Source organism: Medicago sativa, chromosome 5 (assembly GCF_051527215.1).
Source record: "Medicago sativa cultivar Bolivia chromosome 5, Bolivia_mono, whole genome shotgun sequence".
Taxonomy (NCBI): Eukaryota; Viridiplantae; Streptophyta; class Magnoliopsida; order Fabales; family Fabaceae; genus Medicago; species Medicago sativa.
In genome coordinates, this window is record NC_140753.1 from 2,956,822 (window position 1) to 2,972,135 (window position 15,314).

At 31.1% G+C, this 15,314-nt stretch overlaps 1 protein-coding gene and 1 pseudogene across 1 annotated transcript; both read right to left on the reverse strand.

The window, feature by feature from the left end:
• Positions 1-5,355: 5,355 nt before the first annotated feature.
• LOC146919160 (putative RING-H2 finger protein ATL21A) lies at positions 5,356-6,760 on the reverse strand (annotated as a pseudogene).
• Positions 6,761-10,481: 3,721 nt separating this feature from the next.
• On the reverse strand, positions 10,482-12,673 carry LOC146919161 (RING-H2 finger protein ATL20-like). Its single transcript, XM_085710566.1, has 3 exons — positions 12,321-12,673; positions 11,000-11,489; positions 10,482-10,906 (listed from the first exon to the last, which is right to left on the reverse strand). The coding sequence occupies exons 1-3, from the start codon at positions 12,648-12,650 to the stop codon at positions 10,482-10,484; spliced, it is 1,245 nt and encodes a 414-aa protein (XP_085566692.1). The 5' UTR covers positions 12,651-12,673.
• Positions 12,674-15,314: the final 2,641 nt, after the last annotated feature.

Here is a 15,314-nt window from a genome sequence, read left to right on the forward strand (position 1 = left end):
TCAGTGCTTGGTGGTAAAATAAACGATTGTTTCAATGACGTACGCTCGGATAGTAAGGTTTATCACAGTTCAGACTAAATCAAAAGATCATTTGTAGAACATTGCATCGTCGGCAAAAGCATTAAGAACATATTCAATAAAGATTATATTAAATGCATGAATCATATAAAACCAGATAGATTAAGAGTACTACATAGAATTCTAGCTATTTATTTATAATCTTAACACAAAAGAGAGTTCAGTTACTAATGGAGAGCATAACTGACAAGAAAAGATTGATAGATGTTCGAGAAACATCAACAAGCTTGAATCCAAGCTCCTTGGCTCTCATTTGGTTGCTTACGCCTTCTTAATTTGCTCTCTCTCTCTCTCTCTCTCTCTCTCTCTCTCTCTCTCTCTCTCTCTCTCTCTCTCTCTCTCTCTCTCTCTCTCTCTCTCTCTCTCTCTCTCTCTATCTATCTATTGTGTGAGCTACAAGTGATTCTAAATAAAAGGACAAACTACATCTTTATTTATAGTAAGTTCACTAGATGCAATGAGGTCCATCTAGCGAGTCGAGCTTTCTTCTTTCGATGGAAAAGTCAGTTGTCTTCAGATATTTCTCGAAACCACAATAACTCGCTTAGCAGACCATTTCCTGTCCAACGAGCTGTCTTTGGTATTTCTCCTTGGAACTTATTGTATTGGCTCACTTCATAATTGTTGAGCTCACCTAACGAATCGGTGTTGTCCCCAAATGTCTTTATGGTGATTTGGCTTGGCTTCTGGCGTGCATGTTTGCACCGCTTTGTTCCACATTGATGTAGTCGTGTCCAAACCTACAAAAAGGTGTGGGAAACAAACATAATAGCTTTCTGGCATAGTTGTGCGATTTAAACGATATTTCATAACATTGGGGTTCTTTTAAGTCAGATAACTTGCTGAACAAGTTGATAAGTGTTATGAAAAAATAACTGTAATTCGACAATTATTAGTTTACTTGATGTCTATTTAGGTGACTAGTTAGTAAGGGTATAACAGTTCAATTTTGTTCACTTTTCTGTAAAAAAAAAAAAAAAAAACCGAAACCAATCAAATCTACATCAATTTGGTTTTCAACGTCGCTATAAATTAAATTAAACTGATGATATACGGTTTGGTTGATTGGTTCGTCTGAAAATACAACTAAAAAAGTAATATTTTCAAATACCAAAACAAAAATATATGAAGTTGCAATAAACATTATATGAATATCTAATTGAGCACAAAGATTATCTGTTGGTTGTAGTTATTTCATGAAATTTTAAGTTGAAATAACGTAATTAAAGTAAAAAAAGATGTGAAAACCTAATTGAGTAGCTTAAGTTATCATTTAAGTAATATATAAATTCTAGTTACAAAGAATAAGCTTGCCATTTGTTATTTTTAATTATTTTTTTCTACTTATTCAAGTAAGTGAATAGAAGTTTTTGTTTTTCTTTCTTTTATATATATTGGGTGATGATATTAGTAAAATGTTGGAGTTAAGTTAAGTCAAGGTGGATTTAATAAACTTATTAATCCTATCAGTTTGATTCATCAATTTATTGAATTTCAAAATTGAAATAACCAAACCAATATGGTTTAATTTTCTTTGATTCGATATTTATCCTTTCTAAAAAAGATCGAATAATTTTTTGTTTGATTTAATTTGGTTTCCCTCTCATCTCCACAAACCTTAGTTTAACAACGGTCCTCCAAAAAGTATTGCAGTAATATTATTAGCAAAAAAACTATATATGAGAAACCAAGACGATTCACTTTTTTATATGTAAAAGTAAGACGATTTCTACACTTTAGATATAAGTTTCACATAAAATTACAAAATTCATATAGATTTCAAAATTCATATAGATTTCATTTAATAAAAGAATAAATGTCAAAGAAAATGTTGAAACTGAAACTTATCTTAATACTCCTAAAAAATATGACTTGAAAAGGGAAAAGAGATCGAAAAAGAAAACTAAACCGACATAGAGCCTTGATTTTAATTTGTGCATATGATGTAGTAATATAGAGGATAATATCAATATCCACAAATTTGTCTTACCTGACTAAGATGAACTGAGCGTGAGGGAACAGGCTTTGATCTTCAAAGAAAATAATAACTCCCATGATGTCACCACCGTCCATTCCCTTCTGGAACTGCACTTGGATTTTCATAGCTTTAATTAATTCATTAACTAATTAACCACCTCCTAAATTACGTCTTCATATCATATTGTGACATTTGTAAGAATAGATTAGGTGGCCATTGAAGTAAATGACCTAATTTGCTGGAATAGATTATACAAAAGTTAGTTTTTTTTTTTGTTTTGAAAGGATACAGAAGTTGTTTTTTTTTTATTATCCAAAAGTTGGAAAAAACACACATTTCAAGTCACAACAATTGGCAATATATTCACTTAAATTATTTTCTCATCACACTAAATTTTTATCGAATAAATAGTGGTTAGTTGGTGGTTTGGCTAAGTTGGATCATATTTGTTCTTCCCCTATGACCTCTGTCTTGCTAGTAATATATGTCTTGCTGATAGCAACATATATACTGTATAGTGTCATTGCCAGACCTCTTAAGCTCTCCGCTTATATCTAAACATGCTCAATGAACATTAATCTCAAGCTAAATTCCTGGCACATAGAAAAACATTTAATTATTCGCAGACTTGTTCTGTAGCACTTTAGCGGTGTTAGGCAATTTACAGTTTTTTATTTTTTTTAAAAAATAATATACTATTGATCAATTAACATGCAAATGAAAAATAATAATACATAAGTAACACAAACCTTCCCCTGAAAAAAGAACACAAACCTTATAGCGTTTTGAAGTATTTGTTTTATAGAGAAATAGTTAATTGATTTGGTTGAGTTAAGAGATTTAAAGAAAAGAGGTAAAGAGTAGAAATCTAATGCATAGATTCTGACAAGTAAAAAATACTAGTAACATTTCTAACTAGAAAATTATTTGTTTTATTCTTTCGATTTAAACAAAAATAGCTTAAAATACTGAGAGAAATTTATTTACAAAACAATTTTGTAATCCAACATCTTATTAGAAAACATAATTTCATAAGAAAAAACATCATTTCAATGTTTATAAAAATCATAATAAATTTTTAATATTTTCTCATGAAAAATAATCAATATTCTTTATTATGAGTAATAAAAATTCAAAAAATTATATTTTATTTCGTCGACATTTTTAATAAATAAAATTTAATTTATTATAATTGTCACTGATAAAAAATAATTATTTAATGTACTGATACCCTCAAACTTTTGCAATAAATTATTTTCTAGTAGTTCACCCAACAAAGTCGGTCAAGGATTTGGATAAGAAGAATTTGGCATATACAAATTCATCATCATGTTAAAATTAAACATTAAACATTAAAGACAAGAATGCTTACGCAACGAGAACCCGCAATACAACACCTCAGGGAAAAAAACCAACCATAGAAAAACACAAAGTTTATTAAAAAATAAATAAAACAACAACACAATGGTTGTGAATTGTGACCGACATTGATTTTATTTTTCAGTGACCATATGCCACATGATCCTTTGACCTTTTCTATGTTTATGTATAAGAAATTTAAAATAGCAATTTTATCTTGAAACATATTTATTTTATATTAAATATATAGTTTTTTATAAATCATTATTGTTTTTTAATAAAAAGTCATTACATTCCTAAAAAAAAAGTTATTATTTATAATTTTTAACATATACAATATTACACATATTAGACAAATCTTACATATATATATATATATATATAAAGTAAAGAAAATACGAAGGGATGCCACTAAGACATTCATTAAAGATTGCGAAGGGATGTCACTAAGACAGTCATTAAAGATATAAAAATGTTTTGAGTAAGCTTACATATTTGATTTTTTTTATAAATATTTTTTTAATTTAGAATATTTAAAAAATCTTTTTAGAACACTCGTTAGTAAAACTTATAAGATAATCCTTTAAAGAAGAAAGAAATTAACACTTAAATTTGGCAAGTTGAGGGGATCATATGCTGCGATTTTTTCACTCAAGAAACTCTTTATTTAGCTGGGAATTTAGTGGACAACCCATTTTGTATTTCCAAGGATATATGAAAAAGTAGTATACAACAACGGTGGATTTATTCAAGAACATTATCAATTTTGTGGATAAGTGAGGTAGGAGTGTCACATTATCAACTTATGTGCCAGTGCTTAAACTTTAAATCTTAACGATTGGTGCTACCTCTTAAAAAAAAATTGGTGCTTTTTAACTTATGTGCCAGTGCTTAAACTTTAAATCTTAACGATTGGTGCTACCTCTTAAAAAAAAATTGGTGCTTTTTATCGAGCCTTACAAGAAGAAAAGATCTTTTTATATCTCATTCAATTTGAGATCTTAAAAGTGTGATAATGTTAGAACTTAGAAGTCTCACATTAAGTAAATAAGAATAGCCAATGTGATTTTTAAACCATGAGAGCTTTCCACCTAATAGACTAGTCTTTTCGGTTGAATTCTAGTGTTCATATGCTTAAGTCATAACAAAGTGTAGAATAAAATGGTGCTGAGAAATGCCGAGTTATAAGTGTTGCATGGTAAGAGAAATATAATACTCCTTTCGGTCACTATTATAAACAAAAAAATCAACTTTTTAGGTTCATTAAATAAATAATGTATTTGATCAATATAGATCAAATACATTATTTATTAAATGAATTTTAAATAAAAAAATGATTTTTGTTTATAATAGTGACAGAAAGGAGAAAAAAGTATGTGTTAAATTCTATTTTAATTTATAAAAGGAAAATGTTAAATGATTGAACCTTTGAAACAAGATTTGAATGGTTTAATAGTAGTGCCAGATAGCAAGTGTTTCAACATATTGTAGATAGACTTTTGTACCATCTTATTTGAATTTGGATTAAATCTAACTCAATTTTTAAAAAACTTGTTTGTAAGACGAAGGATGTCCATACTTATAAAATTATGTTTAGATATATTGTAATGAGTCAAAGAGTTGAAAGGGGCAATATAGAAAATGTGAATGTGGACTCTTGTAAATAAGAGAAGGCCAAGGAAAAAAGCCATGCAAATTGTGATGATAATCATCTTTCTTTTCTATCTTAACTCTCTTTCTCTATATTCTCTAATTCTTCCTTCTTTATTGTACTCTTTCAAACTTGTTCTCATTCAATTTGAGAACCCACCAATGGTATAAAAATTTATAAGGATAACGACTAAGAAAGATGTCAATATTTACTCCAACACAAACTCCAAATAAGATTTTCTTATATGAAAGAACAAGATATCTCTGTATAATTGTTGGCGCTTGATATATGGTCTTATTTCATACAATTCGATACATTTAATTAACTTAACATAAAACTTAATGAAGGTAAGAAAATTACTATTGAGTATTGACAAGAAAAAAAGTTAATCACATGAACATTATGATGAAGATTGATATAAATTGTAGAAAGATCTATACAATCTGCATCACTCGGGCAAATTTCGACATAAAGGGCAAGTAGCATTCATCTTGAGCCAAACATCTATACAATCGGCATGGAAATGATGATTACATTGAGGTATACTTCTTAATGTCTCCATGGGTTTGTACTCACCAAGACATATGGTACAAACATTGTCAATGGACTTAGGCAATTGTCCACTCTCTGCTAGTTGAATCTTTGGATATTGTTCTATCCTTGAATGATCAAGTCCAAACACAAACCAAGGGGGTTCTCGAATACTTGGTTCTAATTCTATGATGGTAATTGTTTGTGTTTGTTGGATATGGTTTTGCTGTCTATCTTTACATAGGGACAAAGTTACCCACATGAAGAGCAGAATTCCAGTTATTCCCCATACTACTTGAAAAAAATAGATATTTATATTCTTTAGAGTTGTAGGATTTCCACCTGTATAATTAGAACTCTAATATAAGCTATTGCAATTTATTTATACATTATCAACAAAACTATAAATGTATTATAAAATGTTATACCTGGGCTATGAAAGTAAGGGTAACAAGTAACACCAAAACCCCCATTCGTTGCAAAGCCACAATATTCACCTGCTTCGCAACTACAAAGAGGTGTATTCCATCGCAACAATATATCAGAGTTTAGTCCATCATTGATTACCTTTGGTTCACCGAAATTATTTTGACTGGAACCTTAGCAAACCCAATTTCACTACACGATGAATTCCACAAATTAATAAGAGGTGATTGTATGGTATACACAACCGTATAATTGCCACGGCTTAGACAAGGTATATTAGGAAGATCATCAAATGGTTCCTTTTCAATATTGTTAGTACACTTGAGAAATGTTACGTTTTCATAATGATCATTAAGACTATGATAAGAGTTGTCCAATCGAAAAGGTGAATCATTGTTGAGATCTATCTTTTGAAGGAACCTTCTTGGTGGACAATCGTTGGGGCCGTTGATCCAAATTCTTTGACTCTGAAAGGAAATACTTTTTAGAACAAATTTTTCTCTTGCATTCGAGAGTGTAATCAAAGCTTGCTTACTATTGTTGCAATAAACTTCAAACCCCGGGTACCCACATCGATCACTTTGATTATTCTTAATTTGATTTTCTTCTCTTAATTGGAAAGGGAACATAATAAGGGTTCCGCAGTATTTGTCTTTACAAATTGGAATTGTGCTTCTTGTTAAGTGAAAAAGCAAGAAGACTTTGGAAAATATGAAATAAATTTTAAAGGTAGCCATTAGATATGATATGAGAGTGCACACTATATATCTTGAAATATTGATTGTCTACTGTAACGGGATGAGACATAAAGTTTGTGTATTCCAATTAATGCCTACTTAATCCTAGTATTACTCGTCCAATATTGGATTATGCACGTTGTCCCTTTTACCTCAACGAATTTACTAGTTCTTTGCTGTACTACTACGAAGGAACATACCATATAAAAAGTTTAATGATAGCAAGAAGTCCAAATATCCTCAGGCCTATGGTTTTAATCGGGACAAACCAGTCCGTGGCAGCTTGGGGGAGAATGGAGTATAAATAATGGTTTTGTTAACGACCGTTTTTATAGAATAGATCTCCTCAGCTCTATAGTTTCTCTGCTATGCTTGAATCCCAACCTTTAATTGCACATTTTTTCCTTCAAAACAACAACTTTTAAATATTTAAAAAGTTAAATATACTTCCCTCAAAAAAGAAAAAGTTGAATATACACTTTCTTACGGTTTTTCCAAAGAATATTTCTATTTTAATTTTCTTAACAACGACCCTAAGGGCGTTCTTTAGTAAAAATAACTAAATAAATGGTTAATTGTTAAAATTGTTCATATAATATACGTGAAGTCTGAACAATGTCCATATAATTAAAAAAACACACATTATTCACCAGTAATTTGAGATTCTTCATTTTTGTATCCTCTAGCTAGCAGCCCAGTCACATACAGATGCTGATGTGGCAAGGAATCTTGCCATGTGGATTTTTTATGAGGTGGTATTTTATGCCTAATTATTTTTTTCACGCAACCTTTTTCCCTCAACTTTTTTCCAACATTAACTAAGGGACTGAAATAAAGAAAAAAATGGATCATTTTCTATCAAAAAATTCATAATTAATTCGTTCCTCGTAACAAAATTGTAATTTTACATGTTTTGATTGAAAAATCAAAATAAATTAAGGCTTCTTCAAAATGCTATGAAAATTTATAAATAATTTCTATATACTTTTATACAGGTCTCTGAAAAAATTAGTTCAAGATTAATCTTCCTTGTCAGAAAATTCTAATTTTATTTGTTAGACATTATTTTAGGGACTTAAACATATTTGCAAAATCACGAAAAAACCATGTGGCAAAATTTCTTGCAACATTTGCGTCTCCATCGTGACTGGGCTGTTAAAGGACAAAAGTATTAATAATCTCAAATTACAAGATTAGTATCTCTTTTTTTTATTTTATTAAAGAGACATTTTTCAGACTTCACATATATTACAGAGACAATTTTGAACAACTAACTCATAAATAAAAGTCCACTAAACTCAAACAACCAAAATTACAATATTGTCTCCATTTAATTTTTTGACACGTGTTTTTTGTTAAAGAAAATATTTGCACTTTTTTTTATCTTTATCAACTTAACTATGCTTATGGGGACAAATCTTTACATCTTTTTATTTATTTTAAAAGGTAGCAAGTTGCCACTTTCACCTTATTGAATGCAAACGAGTCATTAAAAAGCATCGTTGAAAGGTACAATCCATAAATAAGGTGAGAAAAATGTATGTCATTTTTTTTGGTGTTAACTCTTTGGTTTTCAACGTAACGGCCCTTAGTAATTTTGTTTTGTTCTACTAAAAAATCGAACTCAGATTCTTCTTCTAAATGATCCGTCTTTTGATGAAACTCATTAACTATTTGAATTCAAATCACATTAAAGTTCGGTCTGATATTTTCTTTGAATGCTCCTTTTTCTTCCAAAAGTATAGATGCAATACTTGGATTGGATGGGGATTGACTCTGTTATGTAGAATGAATGTTGTAAACATTTTTTACGACTAAAAAATCTAGTGATAGTGCACTTGTGCTTGAAGTCTAAGGTGGCAAGCGATATGGTATGTGATCTTGTGCATAATTTGAAAGGCAAGTAGAAAAAGATGGTTTTTGGATATAAAAGGAATTGTGTTCTTTGGATTTGTAAAATTAGGATTGTGTTCTTTGGATTTGTAAAATTAGGACTGCCCTCTCTATGATTCTGAAAGTGTGTTTGGTATAGCGGCAGGGAGAATTGATTTTGATAAAATTGAGTTTGAGAGAATTAATTTTAATTAAAAGTGAGTTGAATGTAAATTGATTTGTGTTTGGACACACTTGTTTAAAAGTGATTCTTATGAGTTGATGTTGTTCGGATAGTTTGAATCAAAATTGATTTTGAACGTAAAATGACCAAATACCCCTAACTTTATTCTTACAAAAAAAAAAAACCAAACTTTCAATAAACAAAAGTTGGGAAAATCAGATTTACACACATACTGTGTGCGTGTCCCTTCCAACCCAACCCAACTTTATTCATATCATTCTCTACACTGTGTGTCCATTCCATTTCTCAACAACCTTCTTCAATGGTTTCTACACCCATGCTCATCTCTCAATACTCTGCTATTGTTTCTTCTTATTCCATCTCTCAATAATTTCATTCCATTCTACCATTTTTTCATCAATTAGTACTTGTGCCCAATAAAAGAATGAACTTGCAGAGGGAAATTAAAAGCCAAACGTGATTTTGCTCTGTCGTGGAAGCTACGAATTCCAGCTTCTCCTATACCAGCGTTTAGAAGCTTAGAGTATGATTTCTGTAATTGCTTTTTCTGTCAGCCAAACAACAAAAAAAAAAGGGTGGAAACCACGTTTTGTTGTTTAAACGCAGTTTTGGAGGAAAAAACGTGTCTCCAAACCGACACTGAGTGACTCGATAAGAGCAACATGATAACTATTGATCCAACTGATTTTTGATACACTCTTATATCTAGAGGTTTGAATCGGTCAAATCGATTGAAAGAGTCTACAACCTATCATACAACAAACTCATGTCACATCAGACTAGTTTTTAGAGACTACATCTTTTTTAAAAGCTGATTTAACTTAAATTGTCAAGCTACTTAAAAGATGATTTAACTTAAATTGTCAAGCTAGATGTCATGGGAAAAGTCTTTTAGTCTTATCAGACTAACTTACTTAAGTAAATATGAATATATTTTTATCACTATTATTTTCTTAGACTTTATAATGTATATTAAATTATAAATTTCATAACCTTTTCATTAACTGAAACATATTATCCTACCTTTTTGATATATTAACTTGATAATCGATTTAAAGATATGTCAAATTACATAGTCAAATATAGTGACAAAATATACTTTTAAATAAACTAACAAATCATACCAGATTTTTGAAAATGTTAGACTCGAGCTTTAAAATAAGTATTTGACAGGTAACAAGTCAAATATAGGCCTCAATTTTTTGATAAAGTCAGGGTTGAGCTTTGTAAAGGTATGTTCGATCCAGTCTGTCAATATTATCATTCCCATACATCATCTTAGAATTCGAGTTGAGTGTAACTCATCACTTACAAAACCGACTTGTGAACAACGTCATCACTTATAAATGTATGTTCAAACCATTTCTCATCTAATATGAGACTCTTAACTGCGGTATCTTGCTCCTAATAGAACTAGCTCCAAAAGAGATAACCCAGGGGGAGAAAAAAGTTTGTATATAATTGTTCGTGTTTGATATTTAGTCTCATTTTATACAATTTGATACCTTGAATTAACATAACATAAAATCGAAAGAAGGTAAGAAAGTGACTAATGAGATGAAAGAAGTATATTAACATTATAATGAAGATTGATATAAAATTGTATAAAGAAAGAAGCACAAAAAGATAACCAAAGCACATGCATCACTCGGGCAAATTTCGACATAAAGGGCAAGTAGCATTCATCTTGAGCCAAACACCTATACAATCTGCATGGAAATGATGATTACATTGAGGTATACTTCTTAATGTCTCCATGGGTTTGTACTCACTAAGACAAATGGAACAAACATTGTCAATGGACTTAGGCAATTGTCCACTCTCTGCTAGTTGAATCTTTGGATATTGTTCTATCCTTGAATGATGAAGACCAAACACAAACCAAGAGGGTTCCCGATCACTTGGTTCTATGATGATAATTGTTTGTGTTTGTTGGATATGGTTTTGCTGTCTATCTTTACATAGGGATAAAGTTACCCACACGAAGAGCAAAATTCCAGTTATTCCCCATACTACTTCAAAAAAGTAGATATTTTCATTCTTTGAACTTGGAGTTGTAGGATTTATGCCTATAGAATTAGAACTTAGTATAAGTTTTTGGAATTTATGTATACATGTATATTATCAACAAAAACATATATAAATGTATTATAGAAAGTTACCTGGGATATCAAAGTAATTACCGTGACAAGTAAGATCCAGACCCCTATCCGATGCAAATCCACAATATTGTGATGCGTTACAACCACAAAGTGGTGTATTCCACCGCAACATTAAATTAGAGTAAAGTCCTTCCATGATAACCATTGGTTGACCGGATTTATCTTTGACTGGAACCTTAGCAGATCCAATTTCACTACACGATGGACTCCACAAATTACCAAGAAGTGATTGTAACGCAAAAATGATCAAATAGTTACCATTGCTTAGACAAGGTATGTTACGAAGATGATCAAACATTGGTTCCTTTGCATTTTTAGTACAGTTGAGAAATGTTACGTTTTCATAATGAGTACTACGATAAAATCTGTTGTCCCATTGGAAAGGTGAATCGTCGAGGTCTATGTTTTGAAGGAACCGTCTTGGTGGACAATCATTGGGATCATCCATCCATATTCTTTGGCTCTCATAGGATATATTTTTTATAACAAACTAGACTCTAACCCGTGCGATGCACGGGTTTTGTAGAATTTCGTATATAAATATCATACTGATTATACATTCAATAATATGCTATAAAATAACTGCAAAAAGCAACAAAAAATGCAAAAATTATACCAATTTAAGCTATATTAACTTTATTTTCTTATCAAATAATATTACCAGGCTGTGTTCCTGAATTTGTTATTTCTCAACCTTTATATTCAATTACATTCATGTTAAAAGAACAACTAAAATAAGCAAATTAAAAATAGTAAACATGTTTGAAAAGTCAAAGGGAGAAAACAAAGTAATGTTATAATCAAGTGTAGTAATTTTTGCAAATAAAAAGTCAGAATAAATAACTGCAAGTAATATAATATATGAGAAACAAAGACGCCAACAAAATTACACTAAAAAGTGAAGTTTCTAGTGATAAAATTATCATATGAATCAGTCAAATTATCAACAATTTTAAAAATTATCATTACACGTAATAAGCATACACCAAGAAACGGATCCTAACCGCAATGACTGTTAAATCTATAAAAATGAGAAGAAAAAGGAAAATAATAATAATAATAATAATAATAATAATAATAATAATAATAATAATAATAATAATAATAATAATAATGAACGATCATCAATAAAAGAACGTTAATAATGAAATGAAATTGCTATAAGAAAAGGAACTTCTAGGTTATTTGTGGCTTTAAAAAAATGCTTTAGTACGGTATATCAATTCTAGGAGCAATAATATTTCAATCAAAATGGAGGTGGCTTAGTGGTGAAACTTGTATAGTGCAGCCATATGGTGCCCGGTTCAAATCCTTGGAAAACCTTTTTTGCATTAAAATTATTCAGACCCACCAAAAAGGGCGGGATTAGGGTTATGTCAGACTGTCTAACATTTATATATATTAAGATAAATCCTGGGTACCCACATCGATCACTTTGATTTTTTTCTCTTAATTGGAAAGGGAAGTTAAAAAGAAGTCCTAACTCTGGGGTTCCGCAGAGTCTCTCGACACAAATTGGAGGTCTGAATTTTTTTTTGAGGGGAGGAGTTGTGCTTTTTGTTGAGTGCAAAAGCAAGAGGACTATGGAAAATATGAAAGAAAATTTCAAAGTAGCCATTAGATATGAGAAAGTACATGTGGTGTGTATCATGAGTCACTAACCTGAAATATGGATTGTATACTATAACGGGATGAGACATATAGTTTGTGTATTCCAATTAATGCCTACTTAATCCTAGTACTAGTATAGTGACCCGTGCCAAGCACGGCAAATAAAAAACTTTTTTGATCAAATGTATAGATTTTATATTATGTTATCTTAAAATTATAAGTGTGGTTATAATTTAAATTTGATATGGAAAAAAATATCATCTTAATTTTGTATATATTTTGAAATATCTAAACATTGCACATAACGATTAAAGTATTTGGATTTATACTTATATATTTGTAGTATAAGATGTACTCGTTGTTAAACTTAGCATATGTAATATTTTTGCAAAAATACGCCGACGTACTGTATATTATTATTTGTTGAAATAATGTATATTAATCATAAAAACTAAAAAATTTGTATTTTTTTTTTTGTATAATAGTCAGTGTCAGATATATAAACCTAGTTTGTGAATGCAAACGTTAAATTTTTTACGGGTGTGTATAAATATAGTTTGGGCTACAGAAACGCCGATTGTTATTTGTTTTTATTTTTTTACAAAACCAATGGTCTAATGTAAATATTGTATTTTAGGGTAACAACGATGTAAAAAAAAAATCGCGTATTGTTATACCTGAAAAGTGCATCAATTAAAAGTCAAAGGCAGGAGGATCTGCTGATATAGAAATTGCATGTCCTATAATGACCAGTACGTCTTATAAAGAAATTAAAAAAAAAACGACTTCCAATCAATACACAACTTTAGTTTTCTAAATTATAGCAACAACAATTCTAAAACATAACCAATGATCATACTTCTTGAAAAACTTCACGATACACCACATTTGTGGGCTCCTTGCAAACATTATTATCTTCATCCTAGATGAGCAGCTTCAAACCTTTTCTGGAAGTAGCTCGAGAGACAACGACATAGAGTTGTCCATGCGCGAACACAGGCTTAGGAAGATAAACTCCCACTCGAGATAAAGATTCACCCTGACTTTTATTTATTGTCAATGGAAATTGCTTGTGCATGAATTTGAAGGGTAGTCCTGGATCACTCGGAATAAGATTCATCATGGGAATGAATACCCTGGTACCTGCCCTTTTCCTGTAATTACAGTAGCATCTATCGTGCTCTTCCCTAGATGTGTAACTGTCAGCCTCGTACCATTACACAGTCCATTGACATGATCGATGTTTCTCATCAGCACAACTGGACATCCCACCCTTAGTTTCAACCGGTGATTTGGAATTCCAGAGCTCTTAATACCATTAAGAAATTCCATTGTGAACAACTCGCTTTGGACATCAGAATTTTCACCCGATCGACAAACAGAATCAACGCTTAAATAATCTTTCTCTTCACCTGGAATCAATGACATCATATATTCGTTAACATGTTCAACTGAATCAAGCATTGGTGCAAGTATTCCCCTTTCTTGGAAAAATAGCGGGTCACCAAGATTATCATTCAAATTGGGATACACAAAGTCTATAAGTGACATCAACGGATTTGTTTTGTCCGATATGAGCAAATCTTCATGAATTTCTACCTTCATTTCACCATTCTCATCCGAAGCGTAATTGCCGTCTTCAATTGAGGTATCCGCTTGCCAAAATTAGCAATTTCTTCCTGCTCTACAGGCACCGAAGATGCACACAATCTCATATTAACAATAAGCCTTAACACATCACAATAAGCCTGTATCTTTGATGAATTGATTGAGGCATCAACAATATCCTGCCTCGTTCCTTTTCGGACAACACGAAATATCTGCCTGAAATCACCACCTAAAACTGCTGTCATTCCACCAAAAGGTCTAAACTTGTTTAGGGGATCATTCTTTGACATGATATCACGCATTGATCGATCAACTACCTCAAAACACCATCAGTGCATCATTGGAGCCTCATCCCAAATCATCAACTTGCTGCACGTACCAGGTCTGCCCTATGGCTATCCTTTTCCATCTTAAGCGATGATGCCTCGTTAATCTCAATAGGGACTGTCAACGTCGAGTGTGCGGTTCTTCCACCTGGTAATAGAAGAGCTGTTATACAGCTGGATGCAGCATTCAATACAATTAACCCCTTCGATCTAACAGCAGCCGACAATGTTTTTCATATAAAGGTTTTTCGAGTACCACCGTAACCATATAAGAAAAAGAAACCATCGTCGTCAGAACCAAAGGACTCCATGATCTTGTCATGCACACATATTTGTTCATCAATCAGCATCAGTAACATATCAGCGTGTGTCTTTTTCAGTTCATCTTTGTTGTAATTTAGCTCATCAATGTTGAGCTTGTTTGTGAAAGTTGGCATGTCTGCTACATCTGGCCTGGGCATAGATTTGAAATCAGTAAGCGACTGTCCGTTTTCCTGAAGCAGCATTTAAATTTCAATCAAACAAAGGTTCTTCAAGTCATCATCACCGATACATAGATATGCATATTAAATGTAAAGTCACGAAATTAATATTAACACTTTTGCATGCATATGTGTGCACGTTGAAGAGAAAGCAAAAAATATCAGCTTTATATGAGAATCCTTTATATTTAAACATATCAGCCTAAAAAATGTAGAAAATGTTAAATGGTATCGTAGAGTTAGTAACTCTTAGTTTTTTTCTTTACTATATCCTAAAAAAGTACCTCT